The 22,420-nt window shown below is 37.9% G+C and overlaps 2 protein-coding genes across 4 annotated transcripts; one reads left to right on the forward strand and one right to left on the reverse strand.

Annotated features, from left to right (window-relative positions):
- Window positions 1–9: 9 nt before the first annotated feature.
- kif20bb (kinesin family member 20Bb) lies at window positions 10–17,339 on the reverse strand. Of its 3 annotated transcripts, none has more exons than XM_060860795.1 (28): window positions 17,170–17,339; window positions 16,851–16,959; window positions 16,622–16,711; window positions 16,354–16,473; window positions 16,082–16,220; window positions 15,798–15,982; window positions 15,638–15,698; window positions 14,878–15,075; window positions 11,506–11,617; window positions 11,299–11,370; window positions 10,958–11,107; window positions 10,687–10,849; window positions 10,192–10,458; window positions 7,381–7,517; window positions 7,159–7,291; window positions 6,822–7,026; window positions 6,682–6,743; window positions 6,470–6,589; window positions 5,473–6,389; window positions 4,908–5,046; window positions 4,697–4,810; window positions 4,559–4,607; window positions 4,259–4,368; window positions 3,324–3,512; window positions 3,117–3,188; window positions 2,022–2,160; window positions 1,807–1,946; window positions 10–1,475 (listed from the first exon to the last, which is right to left on the reverse strand). In XM_060860795.1, the coding sequence occupies exons 2-28, from the start codon at window positions 16,953–16,955 to the stop codon at window positions 1,365–1,367; spliced, it is 4,299 nt and encodes a 1,432-aa protein (XP_060716778.1). In that variant the 5' UTR covers window positions 16,956–16,959; window positions 17,170–17,339; the 3' UTR covers window positions 10–1,364. The 3 variants fall into 3 exon arrangements, with proteins under 3 accessions (XP_060716778.1, XP_060716768.1, XP_060716760.1); XM_060860785.1 differs by having other exon boundaries at window positions 3,324–3,509; window positions 5,386–6,389; XM_060860777.1 differs by having other exon boundaries at window positions 5,386–6,389.
- A 74-nt stretch (window positions 17,340–17,413) lies between these two features.
- On the forward strand, window positions 17,414–22,392 carry rpp30 (ribonuclease P/MRP 30 subunit). The gene is made up of 11 exons (XM_060860862.1): window positions 17,414–17,664; window positions 17,855–17,910; window positions 17,996–18,052; window positions 18,166–18,231; window positions 18,341–18,409; window positions 19,542–19,631; window positions 19,808–19,924; window positions 20,014–20,043; window positions 20,140–20,177; window positions 20,548–20,627; window positions 21,890–22,392. Exons 1-11 carry the CDS (start codon window positions 17,583–17,585, stop codon window positions 22,006–22,008), a joined length of 804 nt encoding a protein of 267 aa, XP_060716845.1. The 5' UTR covers window positions 17,414–17,582; the 3' UTR covers window positions 22,009–22,392.
- Window positions 22,393–22,420: the final 28 nt, after the last annotated feature.

The raw sequence follows: 22,420 nt of genomic DNA on the forward strand, positions 1-22,420 counted from the left end.
CATGCCCCCTTTCTTTGTGAGATTATATCCCAGGAGTCAGTTTATTTCAATGAAATACCACAATCAAAATTCCTATTATTAAGACTTTAAATGGGAAATATTCTTGCCATGTTATACAGCGTTTGCGTAACAAAACCATCCCAGTGTTTCATTCATACCAATGAGGTTTTTAAACCACAGACCATTGCTGAATATCTTGTAACACAACATGATTCATTTTTAATAAATTTGGTATTAAATACATATAAAGTTTGAATAGTAGGTTAAAATTTATCATACATTTTTCATGAATGACAAAATAAAAAAAAAGCAAAATGTATGTAAATTCTTCTTCTTTTTTTTTTGCTTTGACTAAGCCATTCGTTCAGTTGAATAAATTATGTTGAACAAATGAAGTACAGACAGTACGGTGATCCTGCTGAACGAAGGCAGTTGAATGAATATGTGGCTGAGATGCTTGAGTCTATTTCAATTCTACATTTATTCTGCATTATTAATTTACGTGGAGTCCAAACAATCACCATTAAAAAGAAATTGAGCATGAACATTATGGAACAGGAATTACAGAAAAGTACTAAGAAAATCAGTAAGTGAAACAGGTTTCTATGAACACATTTATGTCAAGGTGAAGATAAGCAGCTCATTTTCACTACTGGTCAAACTCACAAGATATAATGCTCTAACACAACCTCATCAGTCCAAAGACATTCAGATGTCAGGAATTAGAAATGAAACCTAAACCATCATGGTACTTCTTACTTTTCTATTTCTTTTAAATGTAGATACTCCTGATCAGACTCTGACCTACAAAACAACAGCACAATGACACTTGCATCCGAATCGGTAATCCCTATAAATCATGACCGAAGCCACAGCAGCTCCCGAGACGGCCCCTCGCTGGCGAACACCCGAGACACAAAGATAACGTCAATCAATCCATCAGCAGCCGAGAGAGGCAGGTAGGGAGCAAAGCCAAGCTACATGACCTCTGATTTAGAAGACGAGCATTAACAAAGCAAGCTTTGGGAACAAAATATCCTTTTTGTGCTAGTAAAGCAGTACAAATCTAACATTGCTGAATTTATTCACTTCACCTGTTGATTTGATTTTGAACTGCATTTTATTTTGAGCAAACAAGATCGTTGTGAGCAGGCAGATGCATCATCAAGGGCAAAGATCAAACGGGTGCACAAGAGCTAGTCAACTGACAAGCACATGTCTGTTCAGTGACATGAGAAATAAATGACCATCACACAGAACCATAATTTACACAGATTTCAAAAATGGTCACATATTTAAACAAATCTGCACAAAATAGTCTATAAAAGCACTAAAACATTCAGCACATGTTAATTAACAATAAATTACCAGAAACTTGAGTCTGACTCAAGTCGTATTTTGGCAGTTCTTGTTCTTAATTTTCTTTTAATAATGTGATGATCGCTTTCTTTGTCTTCTTGATCTATTCCGATGATCTGTGGGTAAATGAATATTATATTATAAACAAGCACACACTGACACACACACACTAATTACTGCAAGATGCTTAATGCTTTTACTCTATTCTGTAGAATGAATATTCTTTATAATCTTTTATAATCTTTAAAATGCAGATCATTTGTTTTGCAAAAAAAATTGTAAAACTTAAGAAAATGTGTGTTAAAATGAGAATATTCGTTATCGCCGAATACCTTGGCTCAGAATATTACGTATTGCATATTACATATTTTCATGAAAGGTGCCAACAATTATGCAGCTGTCTTTAAACAATTCTGTGTCTGTAAATCATCCTAAAGCTCAACTGACCGGATGTGAAGGGATGTCGAGAGGGGAGGAGATTTCGGTCTTGAACAGCTTGCGTTTCGATCTCTTGGGTTTGTTGCTCGTCTCGCTGTTGATCTCAGGCTCTGGAGCTTTTAAAGCAACCTTTGCCATGATCTTTTTAGCTGTGGAGAATAAATGTGACGATATCAGCAACTGCTCAATACTGTTGATGGAGTCTACAAAGAACCAGTACTGACCTTTGCTCCCTAGAAGGGTCGGAGAACTTTGGATGAAGTCACCGATCTTTTGCAGGGTTCCGTCTTTCTTGCCTTTCAGACTAACAGGAGAATCCTTTTGTTTCGATTGATTAGCCTTTTTAGCGAGCACTATGGGGGACTTACAGGAGAAGAAGAATTGATACATGAATCACTTGACTTTTGAATGCACTACCAAAGCTGCAAAACACTTAAAGTGAAGTGAGATGAGAGCTGGGACACTATAGTCATCCAGCATGCTCAATATTGAGCAATTACTGACAAGCAACATCAGATCAATGCATCTCTATGTGTTAGTATTACAAGACAACTTTTTTTGCAGCAGCACTGACCAATTGTTTTCACTTTCCTCTGGGGTTTATAACAAATTTCACATATTTAATTCAAATCCACTGAATCATTTCAAGGAAAGATCCATCCTGAATGTTTCTAATGTCTTTAGTGATGTTGATGTTTATTTGTTCATTATTGGAAGATCTTTTTTTTTAGTGTTCCAGTGCCAAATAATGCTTTAAAAATGGTGTCTAATTTGAAGATCTCAAACACGAGAGATACAGTCAGGTTTGACTTTTAGCTCCAAAAACACGAAAAGAGCAAAAGCTTCATTTCATACTCTCCATTTTTCAGGACAATGCAAGTGATGCAGCTTTGAGGCTGGTTAGAGACAAGGGACTGATCTAGCAGAGTGTACAGAAGAAAGGAGAGAGCTGTGCAGTCTAAAGGTTTAAAGCACTGCTGCATCAATCTCTGTTTAAAGAGATGAAGAAAGCTCTTAGCAGTTATGGGTATTACAGTTGAGTAATGTCGGATGCTGTTAGCTGAAGTAAAACACACACCCACCATAAAACAGAATTTCATTAAACAATAAATCTTGCACACAATTCAGTGTTATATAACAATTTTAAATAATGATTCAGGGTGAATTTTTCCTTTGCGACTAACCTTAAATATTTCTGGTTTGTGCTTCGCTTGTGTATATTTACTATAAAATCACAATGAGCAAAATAACGGTATTGAACATGATCATGCAGCCACAGGTACAAGCACAATTTAGCACACATATATATGTATATATACCTCTACACGTTGTTGATCCCTGGCGTTTCCTCGAAGCCGCATGTTCTTCCTGTTTTCTGACTCGACTGCGTTCTAGTATACAAGCAATAAAAAAAACAAAAAAAAAACAACATGCCAGTGCAAGTTGATACTAGGGTGCAACAATAAACGACAAAAAGCAAGAAAAGAAGATTTCTAAGGATAATTTTTTTTTTTTATTCCTAAGACCTCAACACTTTTCCTCTTCCTGGCTGTGCGCTTGATTTTGACTGTGACCGTCTCGTCGTCTCCTGGCCTGCAGATGTTCAGACGGTCGGGTTTGAGAGGGGAGAAGCTGATCTCCACTTCAGGTTTGGGGAAGCGCTTTTCTTTCTCGTCCATGGTGGACAGCACTGAGGTCTCGTGTACTGAAGGCTGCTGAAAATCATCATACAGGGACTTACAGATCCAGAACTCAAATGTGTTATAACAAATTTCACATATTTAATTCAAATCCACTGAATCATTTCACTGAATCATGTGTGTCTAATATTCTGTGGCCCTGATCCCAGAACAACAATCGTATTCTATCAGCAGATGAAAGGTTCACATAATCCTGTCAGCATGTTCAGCCTGCCAAGTTCCTCAGAGGAACCTCTAGGGCTGGATTTACACATTTCTGCAGCAAAAAAAAATAAAAACTAGGAACACACTAAGAATCACTGAACCCAGATGCTTCGGCAGTAACAATCAGTCTCATTAAAACTAACAGTGCATCAGACTGTCTGCTCTCTAAATTGTTTTAATTCACAAGCAAATTTAAGGGCAGACAGGCAGTAACTATTAAATAGCAAAAGTTTTCTGCATGTTAACTAAGACTAAGCCATTAAGTTATCTAAGCCACTGAATGAGTATTCAGCATTCACTATGGTTTAAGAGGTCTTTGGCTTATGAAAGGTGTTTAAAGTAAAACAAATCTCTCTTGGTGATATATAAGTAACCCATGTGGCTTTGTCTTTCTTCACTGGCCTTGGGGTTTTTTTTCCCCAGGCACATCTTATAAACACTATGGATAGTGCAAGAGATTTTCTTCCATTACAACAATTTTAGCAGAAATGCCGCTTGACTAACGAGCTACACATTGAATTTATAAACCTGATGCATCTGAAGTCTATTGCACTTACTGTCCAAAGTGCTGGAGTTTGCTCTACTTTTCGCGCATCCTGCTGCGAACGACCAGGTTCAATCTCAGTCATGCGCTTTCTCTGATGGTTCTCCTTCAGCTTCATAAGCTCTGTGAGAAATAGGTCAGTGATATAAAAAGGAAAGAAAACATCATACTTCGGCCAGAAGCTCCGCAAGCATAAATCAAATATCAGCTGAAGATTCCTTTACTTATTTTACATATGATGTATTTCACTATGAGACTGAATTAGAACGTTTAACACCACCAGATGTGATGACCATTTCAATGTCCTGGTTACCTTGACAGCTTTTATGGTCCTGATGCGATTCAGCTTTGTTGGCTTGGTCCTGTTAAAAATGAAAAAGGATTAAGTAAACAGTCTTAATAGAGTTTGGATGAAATCTGTAAACCAATGAGATTGCAGAAAGCTGCTCACGGTCTTCAGAGTTTCAATAATCCGCTCTTTCTCGGCGATGGCTTGATCCCTGTCTTTCTCCAAGTCACAAAGCTTCTGTTGCAGTGTTCGGACAGTTTCTGACAAGCATGCAATCTTGCAGAGAAAACGATTTTATACAAGTTTTAATAACATGCACATATAACATTCTGATTCTGCACCTGATAAGTTACCTCAAGGCCCACAGACTAACCTCTTTTTGCATCTGCTCAGTTTCAGCTTTGCTCTCAGTCAGCTGAGAAAGTAGACCAGCGATACGTTTCTCTTTCTGTTCCAGATCCAGACTTACCCTCTTAACTGTTTCCAGCCCATCATTCACCTGTGTTTTAAATCTGTTTAAAAAAATAATAAAAAACAGTTCTCGTTTTAGTCTCTATTTGCTGTGGTAATAACCTCCACTCTTCTGGAAAGGTTTCCACTAGATTGTGGAGTGTGGCGACAGAAACATGTCCATTCATCTGTAAGACCATTATTGAGATTAAACTGATGTCGGGGCTTGATCAGCATCATCCCATTATATATATCTCCATCCATCTATCTATAGTGTAGCATGCTGTTCTGTTGGTCCAATTATTATGTACTTTGGTACTAGACTGATGCACAAATTTTAGTATCCTAGCACCAAAGGTTCCAGTCTTGTGTGCACTGGTAAAAATTTGGAAGCAACTTACTGTAATAGTTTCTGAGCTTTCATCTCAAGTTCTGTGTTCTTATGGTCAAGTTTATTCTCCATTTCTTTTCTCCTTTTATATAGATACCTCTCCTCACTTCGATCTCTCTTCTCTGCCTGGTCCAGCTTCTTCTGGGTTTGCAGGAGTCTCTGTTCCAGATCTGCACAATGAGCCTCTTTCTCAGCAAGCTTCTTCTCCACCTGTTCAAGTCTCTCAGAGCTGTGTGTAAAGGCCTGCTGTTGCTTCTCCAGGATGACCAACTGCTCTCTTACACCATGGAGCTCTGTCTCCAGCTCCGAGTGACTTCTCTTAATCTGCTCCACAATCAGCTTCTTGGCTTCGTAGCGGCTAAGCAGTTGTTGATTCTTTTCGCTCTGAGCTCCTCGCTCTTGCTCAAGCTGATCGCACAGGTTCTGCTTCTGGCACATTTCCTCTCTTAGCTGACTGACTTCCTGCTCCAGGGCCGTGATCTTCCTGCTTTTCTCCTGGGATGAGGACATCATCGTCTCACACTCTCTACGGAGAGCTGTTATGGTCTCTTGGAAGACACACTTGTTCGTTTGTTCTTTCAAAAGTTCCTGGGTCTCCAGCTTCAGGGATTTGATTGTCTGAGATTGCTCAATAGCCTCTTCTTCATGCTTCTGGAGAAGAGCTTGGGTTTTTTGGAGCTCCTCAGAAAGCCGGGAAGCCTCTATTTTCTTAATGTTTAATTCAGTGTCCTTGGCTGTGAGCCTGGTCTTCATGTCATTAGCTGCTTGCTGGAGATCTCTGAGCTCAGTGGCAAGTGATTGGTTCTCGTTTGATAGTTTGGTGGTTGCTGCTTTTTCTGTTTCAAGTAAAGACACAGCAGCTTCACATGCATGCGCTTGGTTTTTCAGCTCTTCGGTGAGATCCTTCAACTTTTGATCAAGAGAATGCCGTTCACGGTTGAGCTTAGCCAAGAAGTCATTTTTCTCTTTTAAGGTGTTTGCAAGCTGAAGAATTTCTTGGTCTTTACAGGCCCTCTGTAAAGCACAGCAGTATAATCAGTGCAAAATTGCCAAAATGTATACCACTTTTATAAGCACTAGATGTTGCAACTTACATCTTTATTAGCTGCTTCAGCATTTTGATCTAAAGAAGTCTGAAGCTTGGAGATCATCTCATCTTTTTCTTGACAGATTTCCATCAGTTGCTGATTTCTCAGATTCTGAGTTTTAAAATCCTATTTAAAAAAAAAAAAAAGATTATTTTATACCTGTATATAGTCTAACAGTGTACAACAAAGACTGCCGTGGAGAAGAGAAAAAAGCTAACCTTGTGAGACTCCAGCAGCTGGTCACTGGAACTTTTTAAACAAACCTGCAATTCTTCTATTTCTGTTAATAAATTGAAGACACAGTTAGTGAGGAACAAAGCATCAATCTCTATAAAACCATGCGAGTAAATAAACTCACCCTTAGTTTTGATATTCATTAGCTGACGGTTTTTAAGAAGCTCTTCTTCCATCTCACCCAGCTGTGTCCTCAGCTTGCTGACAGCTCCAGGAGAATGATCCTTGCTCTCCAGACACAGCTGTGCTGCCTCGGCATCACTCTTTATCATAGCCAGGTCAGTTTGCATCTCTTCAATCATCCCATCCAAGAACGTCATTCTAGTCTCCTGAAGAGCAGAAGAACCTACTTCACCGTTTTGTAATATGCTAAAATAGGAAATTACGCAAAACGGAATGTGTGCTCTTGAAAAACACTCAGGATGAAAAAAATAAATAAATGAAAAAAACGCATGTTATACCTTAGTTTCATCCTCAGCAGAATTCTCTGTTGTTGTTGTCTCAGTGCCATTTTTGTTGACTAAATTCTGAAGTATTTCTAATCTCCTCTCAGCTCTTTCTTCAGCTATTTCTTTCTCTCTCTGCAGACGTTCACTAGAAAGGGAAAAAAACAAAAACATCCTCATTAAGTCTTGAGTCAGGTTAATAACCTTCTCGGAGTTAAAACAGCACCATGGCCTTACTTGTAATCCTTTTCCATATTGGAAAACAGCTCCATGAACTCTGTGGTAACTTCTTCCCTGATTCGTGATTCTATGGCAAGCTTTTCAGAATGTTCCTTAGAAAGCTCTTCTTGAAGTTCTTTAATCTTCTGCTGTAGCTGAAATGAACACAGAATGAGGACAGTACAACTTAGACATTAAGTAGTGGTCACAGTGGAGGCTAATATGTTCAGCCTGGAGACAAAGGCCTGTTTTTCTTGCAATGAAGACAGGATTTAAAATAAAAGTGATTGGCTAGTTGCAGAGATTAATTTAACTTCTTTCTATTCCAAATTCACTTCACAGAGAATTTATCTAGACATTTTTGCCCATGTTTATTTGGAATCCTCAACATAGAGGAATTATTTGTTATTTGGCAGAAATTATAAACTAGGAAAAGCAGGAAAGTCGCAGCAGGACTGGACATAAACGCCTGATTGAGGTGAAATGTTTGAGATTTTGGTGAATTCACTGGTGGTAAACCAGCAAAGTAAACTTTAAAACTATTTGAACTATCACTGAACACAAATATAACCTGATTTATTCTCACACAGGGTTCCCACTCTTTTTCAGAGATCATTTTCCAGGACTTTTCCAGGACATTTCAAATTTAGCAAAAAAGACAAGGATCACAGATTCACGGCCTAAAGTAATATTTTCTTCTCTCCAGAAGTCTTAAAAACAACGTACACTTTATGGCTATTACTTAACTATACTTTTAAAGTAATTTTGTCATGTGAATGAAATTTCAACATTTATAAAATAAAAAGACTGCACATATTAATACCCTTTCCTTTCTCAGGCCAATGCCGTCATGCATGCTTTAGTTTGCTGTGCATTCCCCTTGCACATGATATTCAGATTAACAAGGTTAATATAACCTGCTTACCCCTCACCATTTGCTGAAAACATTCGAGCACTTAAACCATTCCTAGCACCTGAAACCGCCAGCGTCATCCGTCACAGCAAGATTAAACAGCATAACAAAAAACCCGTCAAAACTCAGCATCCCTGAACAGAGCGCTTTCTGTTACTAATTGTTTCGACCAGTTGTAAACTGTTCTTTAAATGATCAAGAACATTTAAAAATAGAGATGCTCCGATCAGCATTTTTGGGGTCGATCACCGATCACCAAGATCATGATCTGCCGATTGCCGATCACTGCCGATCACAGAATGGCAGAGGAATGGGAATCTTTTATCTATAATCTAGCAGAGCACCATTTTTAGAAATGAAATTAACTCTAAATTAACTGTATTGAGAAAAAAAACTGTAGAAATAGGCTACAGTCAAGATCTTGAAGAACCACCAAGTGTTTATTTTAGAAAATGAGAACTTAAAGCTACTGTAGGCCATCTTTCCCAAATAAGGCAGAGTAACTTAAAATTATTCCAAACAAAGAGGGGTCAGGCAGACCAACACACATCAGATCAGCTTAATAGGATGTCGCCTCTTAATACAATGATTACATTTTATAATTGGCAGCAAAATGTAAAACTTGTTACACCAAAACTGGCTACTGCCACAAAGGACAAAACTATGGCAAGTGTTTTTTTCTGTTATTATTATGAACGTCTGATGTAGTTGAGGAACCAACTACATCAGATCCAAAAAATAAAATAATGAAAGCTACTGTAAGCCAATGCCATCCTTTCTAAATAACAAGGCAGAGAAACAACGAGGCCAAGCAGGTAGTTACCAACCAGATGAACTTGGGATGGTATGAGGTTACATAGGCCCAGGCTACTTGTAAAATGTAAATAAAAATTTTAATATATTAAAATTAAACAATTGGCCACAAAATGTTTCAGACCAAAACATGCTGGGCCTCGGCCTACTAATACAGAGTACAAAATCCTTCATGTCTCAATCACAAAAGGCATCACTCACACTCACATCACTACTAGTTTAAATGCATCACTCACAGTCGGCTGGTTGAGGGATGGGGATGTTGTTGGCTTCGACTGGTTTAGTTTCTCATACTCGGCATATTCATTTGTATGGCGTGTTCTAAGATGCCTAACCATGTTATTGGTATTAAAATGCCGTTGCTTGCTTCCACCTCGAGGGATTTCATCACGACATACATTGCAAACGGCTAACTTTACGTCTTTATCGGACACTTTGAAAAACTTCCAGACGGGAGAACTCATGTTGCCACTGGTAAGTGCCGCTCTGCTGTTGTTTACCTGTGCGCGTGCATGCACGTGTGAAAAAGTCGCGCGAGTAGTTTACGTCACGTGATCGGATTTTTTGATCAGCGCTTTTGGGGATCACCGATCTAGCTATTTTTAGTCAATATCGGCCGATCATGATCGGTGGCCGATCAATCGGAGCATCACTATTTAAAAATAATCATTTTCCAGGACAACAAGATTTTTTCCAGGACAATTTATGTTTTCTTTCATTTTCCATGTGTTTTCCAGGACTGGAACATTGGTCATAAATTTTCCAGGATTTCCAGGTTTTCCAGGACGCGTGGGAACCCTGTCACAAATTGTATTCATAACACAGGCTAGTTTGTAAGTGTGAATAATTTAGTGTTTTTTGTTTTAACTATAGCCACAGTCTAAACCCATGCCAGAGTCTGCACAGGACAGTTAAACCTGAACACTAGTGTTTAACCAAAAGGTGAGCATTGGCGCCTTCTTGACCTGATTAGCCAGATGTTGGTGATCTACGTGATTGGTTCGTTTTCTCTTGTATACAGAAGAACAAGCGCTGGAGGAATAGGAGTCAATCTGCTTTGAATGCATGCTGTTTTATAAATGCTGATAATTCAGATAATATACCTCATCAAACTCTTGATCTTCTGCAGTTTCTAGTACTGTGTTTTCCACCATGCTCTCCTCACCACTCTCCTCTTCTTCCTCCTCATCAACCTCCATTTCTTCATCATCCTCATCCTCTTGAACGTCCTCCAAGGTCGTCTCCCACTTAATTAAGGTGGTTCTCCTGCTCCATTCTCTCCTGTCCACGTTGTTGATCATCATGGAGACTTCTCTGGCAGATTTCTTAGGCACAACACTTAAGACTGGTTTCGGGTTCAAGACAACAACCTACAAGGCAGGTGGACAAAATGAAGCGTGCGGTTCTTTGAAGCACAATAAAAGTGATTTTTTTTTTACCCCTTAGTTGAACTTGAACTTGACATTGATGTCTCACCTCCATTGCAGGTAAGGATTGAAAACCTATTTTAATAAAGTTACCATACAGTCCGAATGTTTCTAAATCACTGGCTGTTTTAAGAAAAAAAAGGATTACACAGCTAATAAATACTGACTGACCTTCTGAGCCACTGCTGAGAACTTGAGGACGTTCAGCGTTTCGTCATACATGGAAGCACACTGGTTGATGTTGACGATCATGCAGGCTTTTCCACGGCCAGAGAAAAAGCCCTGAAGGTAATGAGTGAGTTTGCTCTCTCTGAAGGGGATATGCTGCTGAAACCTACCAAAAAAGAATTTATCATAATTTAATATACATTCTTCAACACCGACATGACCGTGAGTCCATCTTTGTCACTTATAATGTGGGTTTAAAAACGGTGAGACTCACTTTGACTGTGTCTGACTCAGCCTCAACGAGTTTATGCATTTTCCTAAGGTTAACAGCGATGTGTTAATATTCCCAGCTTCTTTTAAGCGCTCTCCTCTGTTCTGGGTTTTCGCACAACGCTCTGATCCGGCCAGATCACACAGAGAAAGCCTGGATGGATTAAAAGTCATCCACATGATGAAATTACCTAGATGCAGAGACTTAGACTTATAGTAAAGACTTAGAAGCAGTTGTAGGTTTTTATGGATTAAGAAACATTACAGATTCAGAAACAGCCACGTAATTATTCAGCAGGAACAGAGATTGAGATTGTCTGGAGTACAAATAAAGAGAATTCTCACTCGCTTATGGTCTGTACTCGAGGAACCCCTATGTCTTCAATTCTCAGGATTCGGATGGAGAAAATACTATGGCTGAAAATAGCACAGTTTTGAGTCATACAACAGTGTGTGCAAGTTCACCTAGAAGCTGAAAATGTCAGTGTAACAATATTATTATTATTATTAAGAAGAAGAAGAAGGAGGAGGAGGAAATAAAGAAAATGATACCTTCTGCTAGAAACGCTGTTGAGCTTTGTAGAAGAGAAGCTCTGGTTTTTCCTTCCAATCTTTAGAACCTTGTAGGCTTCATCTGCACTGTTTACCTGGACCCATGTCAGATCTGCAAAAAGTATTGAAATAATATTTAATATAATGTCCATGTTTTATTGCATTTTTTTGTGTGGCTATGCCTCTACTGTCAAATACAACCTCCAAATATAAATAAAATACTTATAAGATTAGATTTAAAATGTCTCTCTCTCTCTCGTTGCTTCTGGACCCTGGTTGGCTGTGGCATACTAGTCCCTGCCATGTGTGGTTCTGATTAGTTGTGGGTGGGTGTAATTTGGGGCCAGAGGCCTTGGGCTTTCACCCTCCAGCTTGTACTTTTGCCTGGGATTTCTTGTCTCCGGCTATCCCAGCACTTGTCTTGCTGTTATAATGCTTCACATATTAGATGAGGTGCACACACACATTCATTTGGAGCATAAAATAAGTTTAAAGCAAAAAAAATGAAAAAATAAAATAAAATAAAAAATTAATAAAAACACACATAGGGTAAGTGTTGCGTGGGCGTGGCGGCCTGGGCTGGTTCCATGCTACACACCATGCTTTTTTTTAATGCATTATACACTAGTTGACAAACATATCATGAGTATAACAATGAAAGCAGCCAAAAAAAAATATGATGCTGGCGGGGGTCGATCGTATGCCATGGCCATGAAAGGTATCAGAGGCAGCTTTATAATACCTTATTATTAACCTTCATATTGTCCTTGGGTCTGGACAATATTTCCAGGTTTTCCATATTCCATTCTATATTTTCCATATTCTTTCGCTGGAAGAATTTAATGTGTCATAACTTGGGTTTTCTTCCACATATCTGCCTGAAATTTACCAGGATTGTTCCAAATTATGAACTTTGCAAGCAAAATTAATTTTTTCTATTTTAGTTGAACTATGTGTTCAGACTAGTATATACTACGCGTTTTTGGGTCATTTTGACTCGGCCACATTTAGTGGGGCAATAGGTCACACTTTTGCCCTTTTCAGCGCAATGAACATACATACAGACACAAAAATGCACACGTAAAATGTCCACTAACACACGCACCCAAAACACACTCACACACCCCCCCCCCCAAACACACACACAAATTGGGCATTGCATTTCATTAGGCCTCCAGAAAAGAAAAAAAAAGCCAAACATTTGTAAATATTTCACACTTTTGATATGCCTTCGCCTAGCAGAGGGCAAAAAATGATCTACCGAAATGATCACACACACACACACACACACACACACACACACACAGTCAAACACTGTTCAAAGCATTGGGCATTGCAATTCAGTTGGCCTCCAGACAAAACAAAAGCTACACATTTGTAAACATTGCACACACACTCATACACACACTCATACACACACGCGCACGCACACATGCACACACATGCACACACACGCACGCACACGCACGCACATGCACACACATGCACACACATGCACACACATGCACTGGGCATAGCAATTCATCCAGAAAAAACAAAAGCTACTCATTTGTAAATATTTCACACTTGTTAGATGCATTTGTCCAGCTGGGGGCAAAATCTGATCTACCAACAAGCTTTACACACACACACTCACACACAGACACACACAAGCATTGGGCATTGGAATTCATTGGGCCTCCAAAAAACAAAAACAATCATTTGTAAATATTTCACACTTGTTATATGCATTTGTCCAGCTGGGGACAATATCTTCTCTTCTTCTACCAACAATCTTTACACACATACACACACACGTTGTGTTTTCATATTCAAATCATATTTGTTTCCTCTCTCTTATTTATGAATTTAGTTGCATCAGTCAGCTTTGGCCTGGAGATATGCTGAGTAATGCTGAGTAATGCTCAAAATATGGCAAAATTTCATAAGGTTTATCATTCATAAATTAAGTATAATAATAATAAAAAAAAAAGGAGTTAAACAAAGTTTTATTCACAAGAAATTATGGCATGTTTTCGAGTGTGTGTGTGTGTGTGTGTAGCCTGTTGTTGGTTGATCAGATGACATCAGGTGGGCAAAATAGATATTACAAGTGGTGTAAAATAGATATTACACACAGAATGATGATAATTATAGAATTTTTGATTTATAAGCATTCAAGTCAATTTGGCCTGTAAAAAAACAGGTTTTATTATTTGCTGACATTAAAAATGGTCAAAATGGTTTCAAAACAATCTCCTGCCCTTGAAATATACCAGCCCGTAATTGTGCATTAACTTTTGTGCCTCTATAGTGAAAATAATCCAGAATTTATGTTTTTTCTTTTTTTACTAAAAAATTAGGCATTTTTGTATATAAATGAGGTTTAGTATACCAAATATGTGTGTGTGTATATATATATATTTATTTATTTGCAAAATATATGTTAATATGTTGGAAACAAGTTAGACTAAAAAGGTAAAAAAAAAAAAAGGCTATCAATTATACTTCATTTTTTATAAGCAGTCAAAACAGACGTCAAGTTGACTCAGCGCTCCTAATTTGTATATGAGGACAATACAAGGGTTAATAGCTGTATCAATATTACCATTATTAATAATATTAATATTATTATTATCATTGCTATTACAACTACTACTATTATCATTACTATTAATGGCTGTATCAATAGTACCATTATTAATATTAATATTATTATTATTGCTATTACTACTACTATTTTTATTTGTCCTCTTCCTGATCATTTAACCTCCCCCTAATTCGGATGAAATGAGTATATTTGTTAATATGTTTATCATTACTACTACTGCTAATACTATTATTACTATGTCATTTCTTATTAATTGGATTTATCATTATTGTTATTATAATAATTATTATTACTATTACGATTGCTATTGTCACCTTCCTCATTTTTTTTGTGAGATACTATAATAATTGTCATTAAAATTATTTATTTTATTTATTTACTTTTTTGTCTTTGATTATATATATATATATATATATATATATATATATATATATATATATATATATATATATATATATATATATGTATATATATAACTCTGGTTATGTCGGTTGTACTTCCCTACATGCTCCTTTATTCATATATTTCCACTCCCACACCCAGTTACACACACACACACACACACACCCAAATCGTACTGGCTGTTATGCATGTTTTGTTGGTCTTTGTATTTGTATTTTGTACCTAATTTCTCTTCTGTAAATATTGTAATTGTCTGTTTGCATAATAAGAAAAAAAAACAACCTCCTCCACCTCCAGCTGGTAAGCAAATAAATTACACAAGAGCACGATATTTTACAGATCGATATAAGAAACAGAAGCAGACTAAACCAGCTCGTTACCTTTGACAAATGTATTCCCTTTGACATCCTGACTCAGTCGGAGCACGCTCCTTCTGCGCGACATATTCGAGGCGAAGTCGAGCAGGTCGTGGAGGTTTTCGTTGTAGATCTCACAGAAGGAGACCCACACGGAGAACTTCACATGGGAATCTTCCTCCAAACAAAGGCTGTCTTCATCTAACTCGCCGTAACTGGAACCTAAAGCAGGGAAGATAGAAAATAATCAAAAACAATTGTATAAAATAAACATTACAAATCAAGTTTCAAATCTTCCACCTGAATAAAACATATCTTATATTATTTTTACCTTCAAATAATTTTATATATATATATATAGAGCATAAAAATATACAAAACCAAGTAATATATATGTTGGTGTGTATATTTGTTTGCTTGCTTTAAAAATGTATTACTTGGTTTTGTACCACCAACACTCTTCCGTCTGTTTTGTATGGAAAGCCCTGTATTTTCAAAAGGGCAACAAAAGGGACTTTCCAGATGTGGCACGTTATCCTCGGTGACATACAAAACTTTTCTAGAGGCAGAGAGTGGTTTATACACAAGAATGTCTATTTCGTTGAATAGACTGGAATGTTTATCAACAGTGACCACACATATATACAAGTATATACATGCTAAAAAACGTACTCATGCAGGAGTGCTTCTGTAAATATTTTGTTCCAATCACTGCTCCTATGTGCAGTGGAACAACCCAGAAAACAAAAACATATAAACACATGTAGAATTGTTTAATACTTGCCCTCAAGTAAGGTGCTGCAAGCTGAATTTGATATGCTGGAGTTGCTTTTTTGTAAATCGCTCTAGAGAAGAAAAAGATTTTCAGACAAGTTGATTATACCAATATTAGATTCATTACAACATATGCAGGAAAATGAAATGCTTTCTTTATTCTACTGAACCTCTTTAAATCTCCTTAGAAGATTTTTCTTAATCATGGTGTCCTCCTCCTGCTTCTCTTTAGTCGGTCTTGTAAATTCGACACATCGGTGGGGCTTAATGTTATTCTGCGTATAGACTCGTCCCACTATGCTGTTAAAGATCACGTTTAGCGACCTGGGCACAATTCCTCCATCGCTTTCAGGACCTTAAATGTTAGAGTTTAATGCACATTGTGTATCTTCACTGCAGAAGAGTTGTTTAATGTCAACAGTGTAACACAAACAGCCCTTTAAAACAAGCTCACCTAAAAATGTGAACGTTTTCCCGGCATTGGTTACACCGTAAGTGAAGACTAAAGAATTTCCTCCTCCCAGGACATCCTTCACAAGGGCTTTTGTTGTACCATCAAAAATCTGCCGTTGTGTTGTTTCTGGGCCATACACCTGGTCAATTTATTCCGTACAAACAAAATATGACAAACGTTATTAAATTGTGAAATGAGTTTTCCTGCAGGCTCAACAATAACAAAATAAAAAAAATGTATTTAACAATAACCATAAGAATTGCAGTTTGCACCTTTGAAAACTGGAATCGCTGTGCAAGTTGAGGTCCTAGCTTTTCACTTTGTCTAGCTGTCAGTGATAATCTAGGGGCTTTTAAAACCACAGTGTCCGGGTGTTCGATGGAAATGCATTCCTGTGAAGTGGGAAAAACCCTTTTACTTTTGTTTTCTTTCTTTTTTTTTTTTAATTACTATGACATGTTCCACCAACGCTGCATTCATCCATCTGAATAATCCACAACAATAAGCTTGGAAGAGTGCGGTCTTGTGACCTGTACGCACCTGTGATTCACTAAATTCACTCTCTGTAGAGGTCAAAGGACGTATCCGCAAGTAGACCTGCAAGTGTTCCTTGTCCACGGCTCCGGGTTCCTACGGGGACAGACGGATGTTTTTGATCTGTGGGCTTTATTTCTTTATAATTCCAAGGTAAATAATAAAAAAAAAAAAAACAAAGCAACACATTAATCATGAGGATGGTCTCGGTGTACAGATCATGAAGCGGTGTTACCTGAAGTGCAGGGATTTGGGTGAATTCTTCAAAAAGGTCTTTTCTCAGATCTTCCACAGTTACACAACCCACTCTTTCAGGTCTGGAGTTCAGACACGACTCCATGCTTCTGAGAAACAAACACATCCTGGTTAGATTGGTTAGTATTAGTATAGAACAGATTATTCTAACCCTAATAAAGACTATTATTATTATTATTATTATTATAACAACAAAAGCTTTATGTTTACAGACAGTTTCCTACTAACGGTAGCTTAAAGCTACACAACAGCTTCAACTCAAAACCTTCACTTAAACTACGTTAAAAAAAAAAACATACAATTATTCGACTTAAACCGTATTCCTTTTTCTCCGTGTTCTAGTTATTCCTCGTGTTTGTGATAAAGTCCTATAGCTATTTAACCGTTGCTATCGAAGCTAACAACAAACATTTGTCAACTCCGCGGTTCTTCTGTTTGAATTCCACCAAACAGATCGCTAAGTCAAGCCGAAAAGGATCATGGGAGTCGTGTTGTAGTTTATAGCAGCGTCTCCTTTTCGACGCCTTAACGAAACATCTTCGAGATGTGAACTACGTTTCCCATGAGCACCTACTGCTGACGTCAGAGCACGTTTTTATACAGCGCACATGCCCCCGGCTAGCAAGATGTCGATTAGCGTTGCTGTGCTAACATCAATTAGCTTTAAGTAACTTTATTATTTTTTAAGACATTTACACATACAAATATCGAAATGTCTGTATTTATGGATCTCAATATAAGCGCAATAAGCGACAAGAAAAAGCTGCAGAACGTTATAGAGACAGCAGCTCACCGTAAGTTTGCTCTTATTCAGGTTGATTGCTATGTAAACAAAGATCCGAAGCAACCGTAGGATTTAATAAAACCTTATTTTGAACAGTTTTTCATTGTGGTTGTGTGGAATAAAGTCACTATTTTAGGTGCCTAAGCTTTTATATATGGTGTTTACATTCAATCACGTGTTAATTCTGTTGTTTTTTTCAGTTGGTTATTCAACAGTTGCGATAAATTATGTGCTGGAACCACAAAAGAAGAAACAGGTATTATAATGTTTCATTCCTGCTGAGTGAATCGTTGATTTTTTGATCATTTACTGATGTACTTTTATTTTGATATCTGTTGCAGCAAATCCCTAAGCCATTGTCAGTTTCAGAATTGTGTGAACAACTTCCCATAGTACAGGTGATTTAAATTTTTTCATTTATTTATGATGTGGATAATGATGTTATCAGAGTGTGTTTTCTGATTGCTGATTTCTGCCCCTCACACACACACACACACACACACACACACAGGGTAAATCGAGACCAATTAAAGTGCTGAACCGGTTGACAGTGGTGGCCACAGATGCCTCTCACTTTGTAAGTTCATTAGTAAAGTCAATCAAGATAATAAACTACTCAGTAATAATAATGATTCTTCTGAATCTCACACTGTTATGTGATTTATTTATTTATTTTTCCCCTTTAGAGGCCGTCCAACGAATACAAGTACTTTGATATTTTGGCTGTGTTTCCAAAAACTGAGAAACTCTTCCATGTAAGTTTTCAAGTTCTTTATTGTCGTACACTATACGACCAAAAAGCTTGTAGACCCCTGATCATGGCTCATTCCGGATCTAGTGGTCCTTGTCTGTTATCATAACCTCCACTCTCCTAGGAAGGCGTTCCGCTAGATTTTGTCAGAAAGAATGTCTGGGGCTGTCATTCCAGTTCCGAATCTTCCACACCAACGTTGGCAAACCACTTCTTGCTTGCTTTGTGCACAGGAGCATTGTCATGTTAGAACATGCTTCGGACCTCGGGTTCCAATAAAGAGAAATTGTAATGCTATACAAAGAATACAAAAAATGTTATGCTAGCATACAGAGACATTGTATACAATTGTTTTTGTCAGACCCACATATGGCTGTGATAGTCAGGAGTCCACAAAAATGTTTGGATGTACATGGAGGATGAGAGACGGATGTCACTGTACACTGATATTCCTACTTAACACTACAGAATCCAAATTGGAAGGATCTTTTTCCTCAGCCTATGACTAGCAGGTGTTTTGTGTTCTTGGCTGTGTGAAGAAGACACCTTTACTTGCCACATATACAATACGGTATAGTGAAATTATTTGTTGTTCCCGCTTGTTAGAGGAGGTAAACATCAGAGCATGGAGTCAGCCATGACATGGCACCACAGGGAAAGTTAAGAACTCAGTGGTAGTACTTGGAGATGCCAGGGCTTGAAACCTTTGTATTTTTTGATCAATAACCCAGAGCCTTAACCACTGATCTACCTTCACTTCCGTTGTTTTGCTAGTGTTTTATTGATCGTTTTTTTTTGGCTGCATAACAACTTCCAAAGATTTTTTTTGGCTATAGGAAATGGACCCGGAATATAGTAGTTCTGGAGATTAAGAATACACCAGGCTGCACTACACTGTCTGGTCCAAAAATCCTCTTAGTTTCCTCATACCACACTTAAGGCACTTTTGGACACAGCTTGATTGAGGACTGTTCTGTATGCTGTGTAGAGAATCGAGTGCAGTTTTGTTTCTGTTAACAATGTCTTAAACATTTTTAGCTCATCTGGGGACATTTTCAGTACAATGCAAATAAATCTTGACTATAATTTATCTTTTGTAAATAATTTCTTTACATGTTACATCTCTTGTGTAACAGGCTGCATGCATGACGTATGATGTGGACATCATCTCAATAGCAGCGACTGAAAAACAGCCTTTCCATTGCAAAAGGTCACCGATAAATGGGGTTAGCTGAAATCTCTAACACTGACTGTTGTTTAGTTGTGCTCCTTTATTTATGACACTAAGTATCTGTTTAATAAGAAAAAGAAAATAGAGTACTAGGAGATAATTAGCATAAAACACAGTAGATTCATAATTGTCTAATTGTTCTTGCGTCACTGTGAATGTTGTTTCTTCAAGGCAATTGAAAGGGGGGTGTTTTTTGAGATAAGATACACCGCAGCTATCAGAGACTCCACCATGAAGAAATACACAATCGCAAATGCCATCAACCTAGTGGAAGTGTGCAAGGGAAAGGTGAGGCACAAGAAAGGTTAAGACACAACAGTGATATTTATATTTAAGAGTTCAGTGTCAAAGTAACTTTGTCATTTTCACCTTCTCAGAATGTCATTATGGCAAGCGGAGCAGAGACAGTAAGTACTTTAATATACACTCTGTATGAAACACCAAGTATATAAAGAGTACTTTTTTTAATTCTCAGAAACTCTGTCTTGATTTTTGTGATTTAGCCCCTTGAGTTGCGTGGCCCTTATGACATCGCAAATCTGTATCCTTTACAATTTTTAGAGTTGTATGGTATTGAATGTCCTGTATGTATTTGGGAGTCATTCCAGGGTTTTGTGAAGGTTTTTATAATTATTTTTATGTAGATTGTTGTGACTAAAAATCCAAAGCAACTTGCAGATGTAAACTACTTGAATTGGTGATAATGCAAGCGATGGATTCCTCTATGAAACTACTACGAGTTAAATCACAAACTCCTTTTCGACACCTGAAACGAATGACTGTGCATTGTGATTACATGACATGACAAATTACAGGTTCCTCAGAATATCGCAGTGTTTGTTGATTTTGCATTCATTCCTGCCATTGCCAAATCCCAGAAGTACTGATTTGACTTTGATTCAGAACATAAGTGGGCTAATGTTCGGCCTTTCTGACGGGGACGCCAAAGCTGCGGTCTCAACAAACTGTCGATCTGCCGTACTGCATGGAGGTAAAATAACTTCTCCATCTTCCAACTTTCATTACATAAAGCGTAAAGCATGAGTGGTGTGCTATTGTAGTTAAATATTCAAAGCTGGAGTTGTGTCCTTAAATATCTCAAAATTGATTATTCTCTTATTCCACAGCAGTTTGACACCAGTTACAATTTTTATTTATTTAATATTTAACTTCTCTGATTTATTCAATAAACCTTTTATATAACATGTTTTATACTACATCATACGTTTTACTGGCTTCTAGTTACAATCAATGTTGTGGAAGATCTGAGGAAAAGAGTAGTTCTTGTTATCACTTACATACTTATAGCAGACATAAGTGTTCCCTCGTGCTCTCTTGCAGTTAATATAAATGCGCAAAGTGCAGCATCTTCTGTATTTAAAAAAAAAAAACCCAGCTATTCCTCAGACATGTGCTGACATTGGAGTCTCCTTTCAAAAAAAAATTTTACACAAACGTCACCTCATGACAAGCTTCAACATACAGTCATACATATCAACTATGATTCATTTAACTTTGTTAATTATCACCAAGTTTTAATCTGTGATTATTATATATTAGGTTGAGATTACATGTCAAGCATAAATGTCCCAGTAACTGGCACTGTTACAGAAAATGAATGAACAACCTGGAACAAGGGGGCACGGTGGCTTAGTGGTTAGCACGTTCGCCTCACACCTCCAGGGTCGGGGTTCGATTGATTGGCATCTCTGGAAAATTGTCCCTAGTGTGTGAGTGCGTGAGTGAATGAGAGTGTGTGTGTGTGTGCCCTGCGATGGGTTGGCACTCCGTCCAGGGTGTATCCTGCCTTGATGCCCAATGACGCCTGAGATAGGCACAGGCTCCCCGTGACCCGAGGAAGTTCGGATAAGCGGTAGAAGATGAATGAATGAATGAATGAACCTGGAACAAAGGGCCTTGCTCAGGGGCCCAGCAGTGGCAGCTTGGTGGACCTGGGATTCGATCAGTCTTCCAACCCCCGTAACCGCTAGGCTAGTCCAAACGCCGTAACTGCTAGTCTAGTCCAACCCCCGTAACCAGGCTGCCACGTCCCACACTAGGTTTAGTATCTAGATTGATGAGCTCAACAGTTCTGTGGTATAACGTGTTAAAACACCTGAATCATTTCTCATATTTCTTTATATTGGTAGTAAATGATTCATGTGCACTTCTTAAAGATGTCTCTCTGTTCGTACTTCGTTTTTGCTATTCAGCAAAATGTTTTAAGATATTTTGGTTGCTTTCCCATTACAGAGACTCGCATGACAGCGTTGGGTATTATTCACATGAAGAAGAAGAGCCAACCACCCAGTGAGCAGCCAGAGGAAGAAACTCCAGCCTTTAAAAAGGCCAAAACTGATGAAACCCTTTAGTTCAGATTTGACTGCTGAGTGATTTAGAGGATTCATCCAGACACTGCCTTTCAGTTTTTTCAGTTTCAGATTATTATTTTTTTCCCCTCCTTTTTTCCAGCTTGAACTGCTGACTTTATATTGAGATCACACATGATCCACTGTATGTATTTTATTTTTGTGATATTGATATACACAACAATATAAACATGACAAATTGTTTTAGATCATTACTCCTATAATATTTGTCCGCTCCTTGCAGATAGTCTGCCTGGATATTGTGTGGGTCAGAATCTGTTTACGGCTTATCTGAAACGGCTAGAAAAGGAAATAATGGGACTGATGCTTTTTGTTGTTTACAACCTGTATTTTTGGGCAATTTTAATAAATGCCATGAAACCGCTACTGCTGAATTTCTCATTTCAGTAGTTCT

Source organism: Tachysurus vachellii, chromosome 2 (assembly GCF_030014155.1).
Source record: "Tachysurus vachellii isolate PV-2020 chromosome 2, HZAU_Pvac_v1, whole genome shotgun sequence".
NCBI lineage: Eukaryota > Metazoa > Chordata > Actinopteri > Siluriformes > Bagridae > Tachysurus > Tachysurus vachellii.

What these genes read in the sequence shown, in the direction of transcription:
- rpp30 (XM_060860862.1), top strand. Translation starts at nt 17,583, where the DNA reads ATGTCTGTATTTATGGATCTCAATATAAGCGCAATAAGCGACAAGAAA. An exon ending in CCACAGATGCCTCTCACTTT is followed by an intron (nt 18,232 to 18,340) that starts GTAAGTTCATTA and finishes TTTCCCCTTTAG; the next exon opens with AGGCCGTCCAACGAATACAA. An exon ending in AAAGGTCACCGATAAATGGG is followed by an intron (nt 19,632 to 19,807) that starts GTTAGCTGAAAT and finishes TGTTTCTTCAAG; the next exon opens with GCAATTGAAAGGGGGGTGTT.
- kif20bb (XM_060860777.1), bottom strand. Translation starts at nt 16,955, where the DNA reads ATGGAGTCGTGTCTGAACTCCAGACCTGAAAGAGTGGGTTGTGTAACT. An exon ending in CTGAAGCAGCTAATAAAGAT is followed by an intron (nt 6,390 to 6,469) that starts GTAAGTTGCAAC and finishes TGTGCTTTACAG; the next exon opens with AGGGCCTGTAAAGACCAAGA. An exon ending in GGAAGAGGAAAAGTGTTGAG is followed by an intron (nt 3,189 to 3,323) that starts GTCTTAGGAATA and finishes CTTGTATACTAG; the next exon opens with AACGCAGTCGAGTCAGAAAA.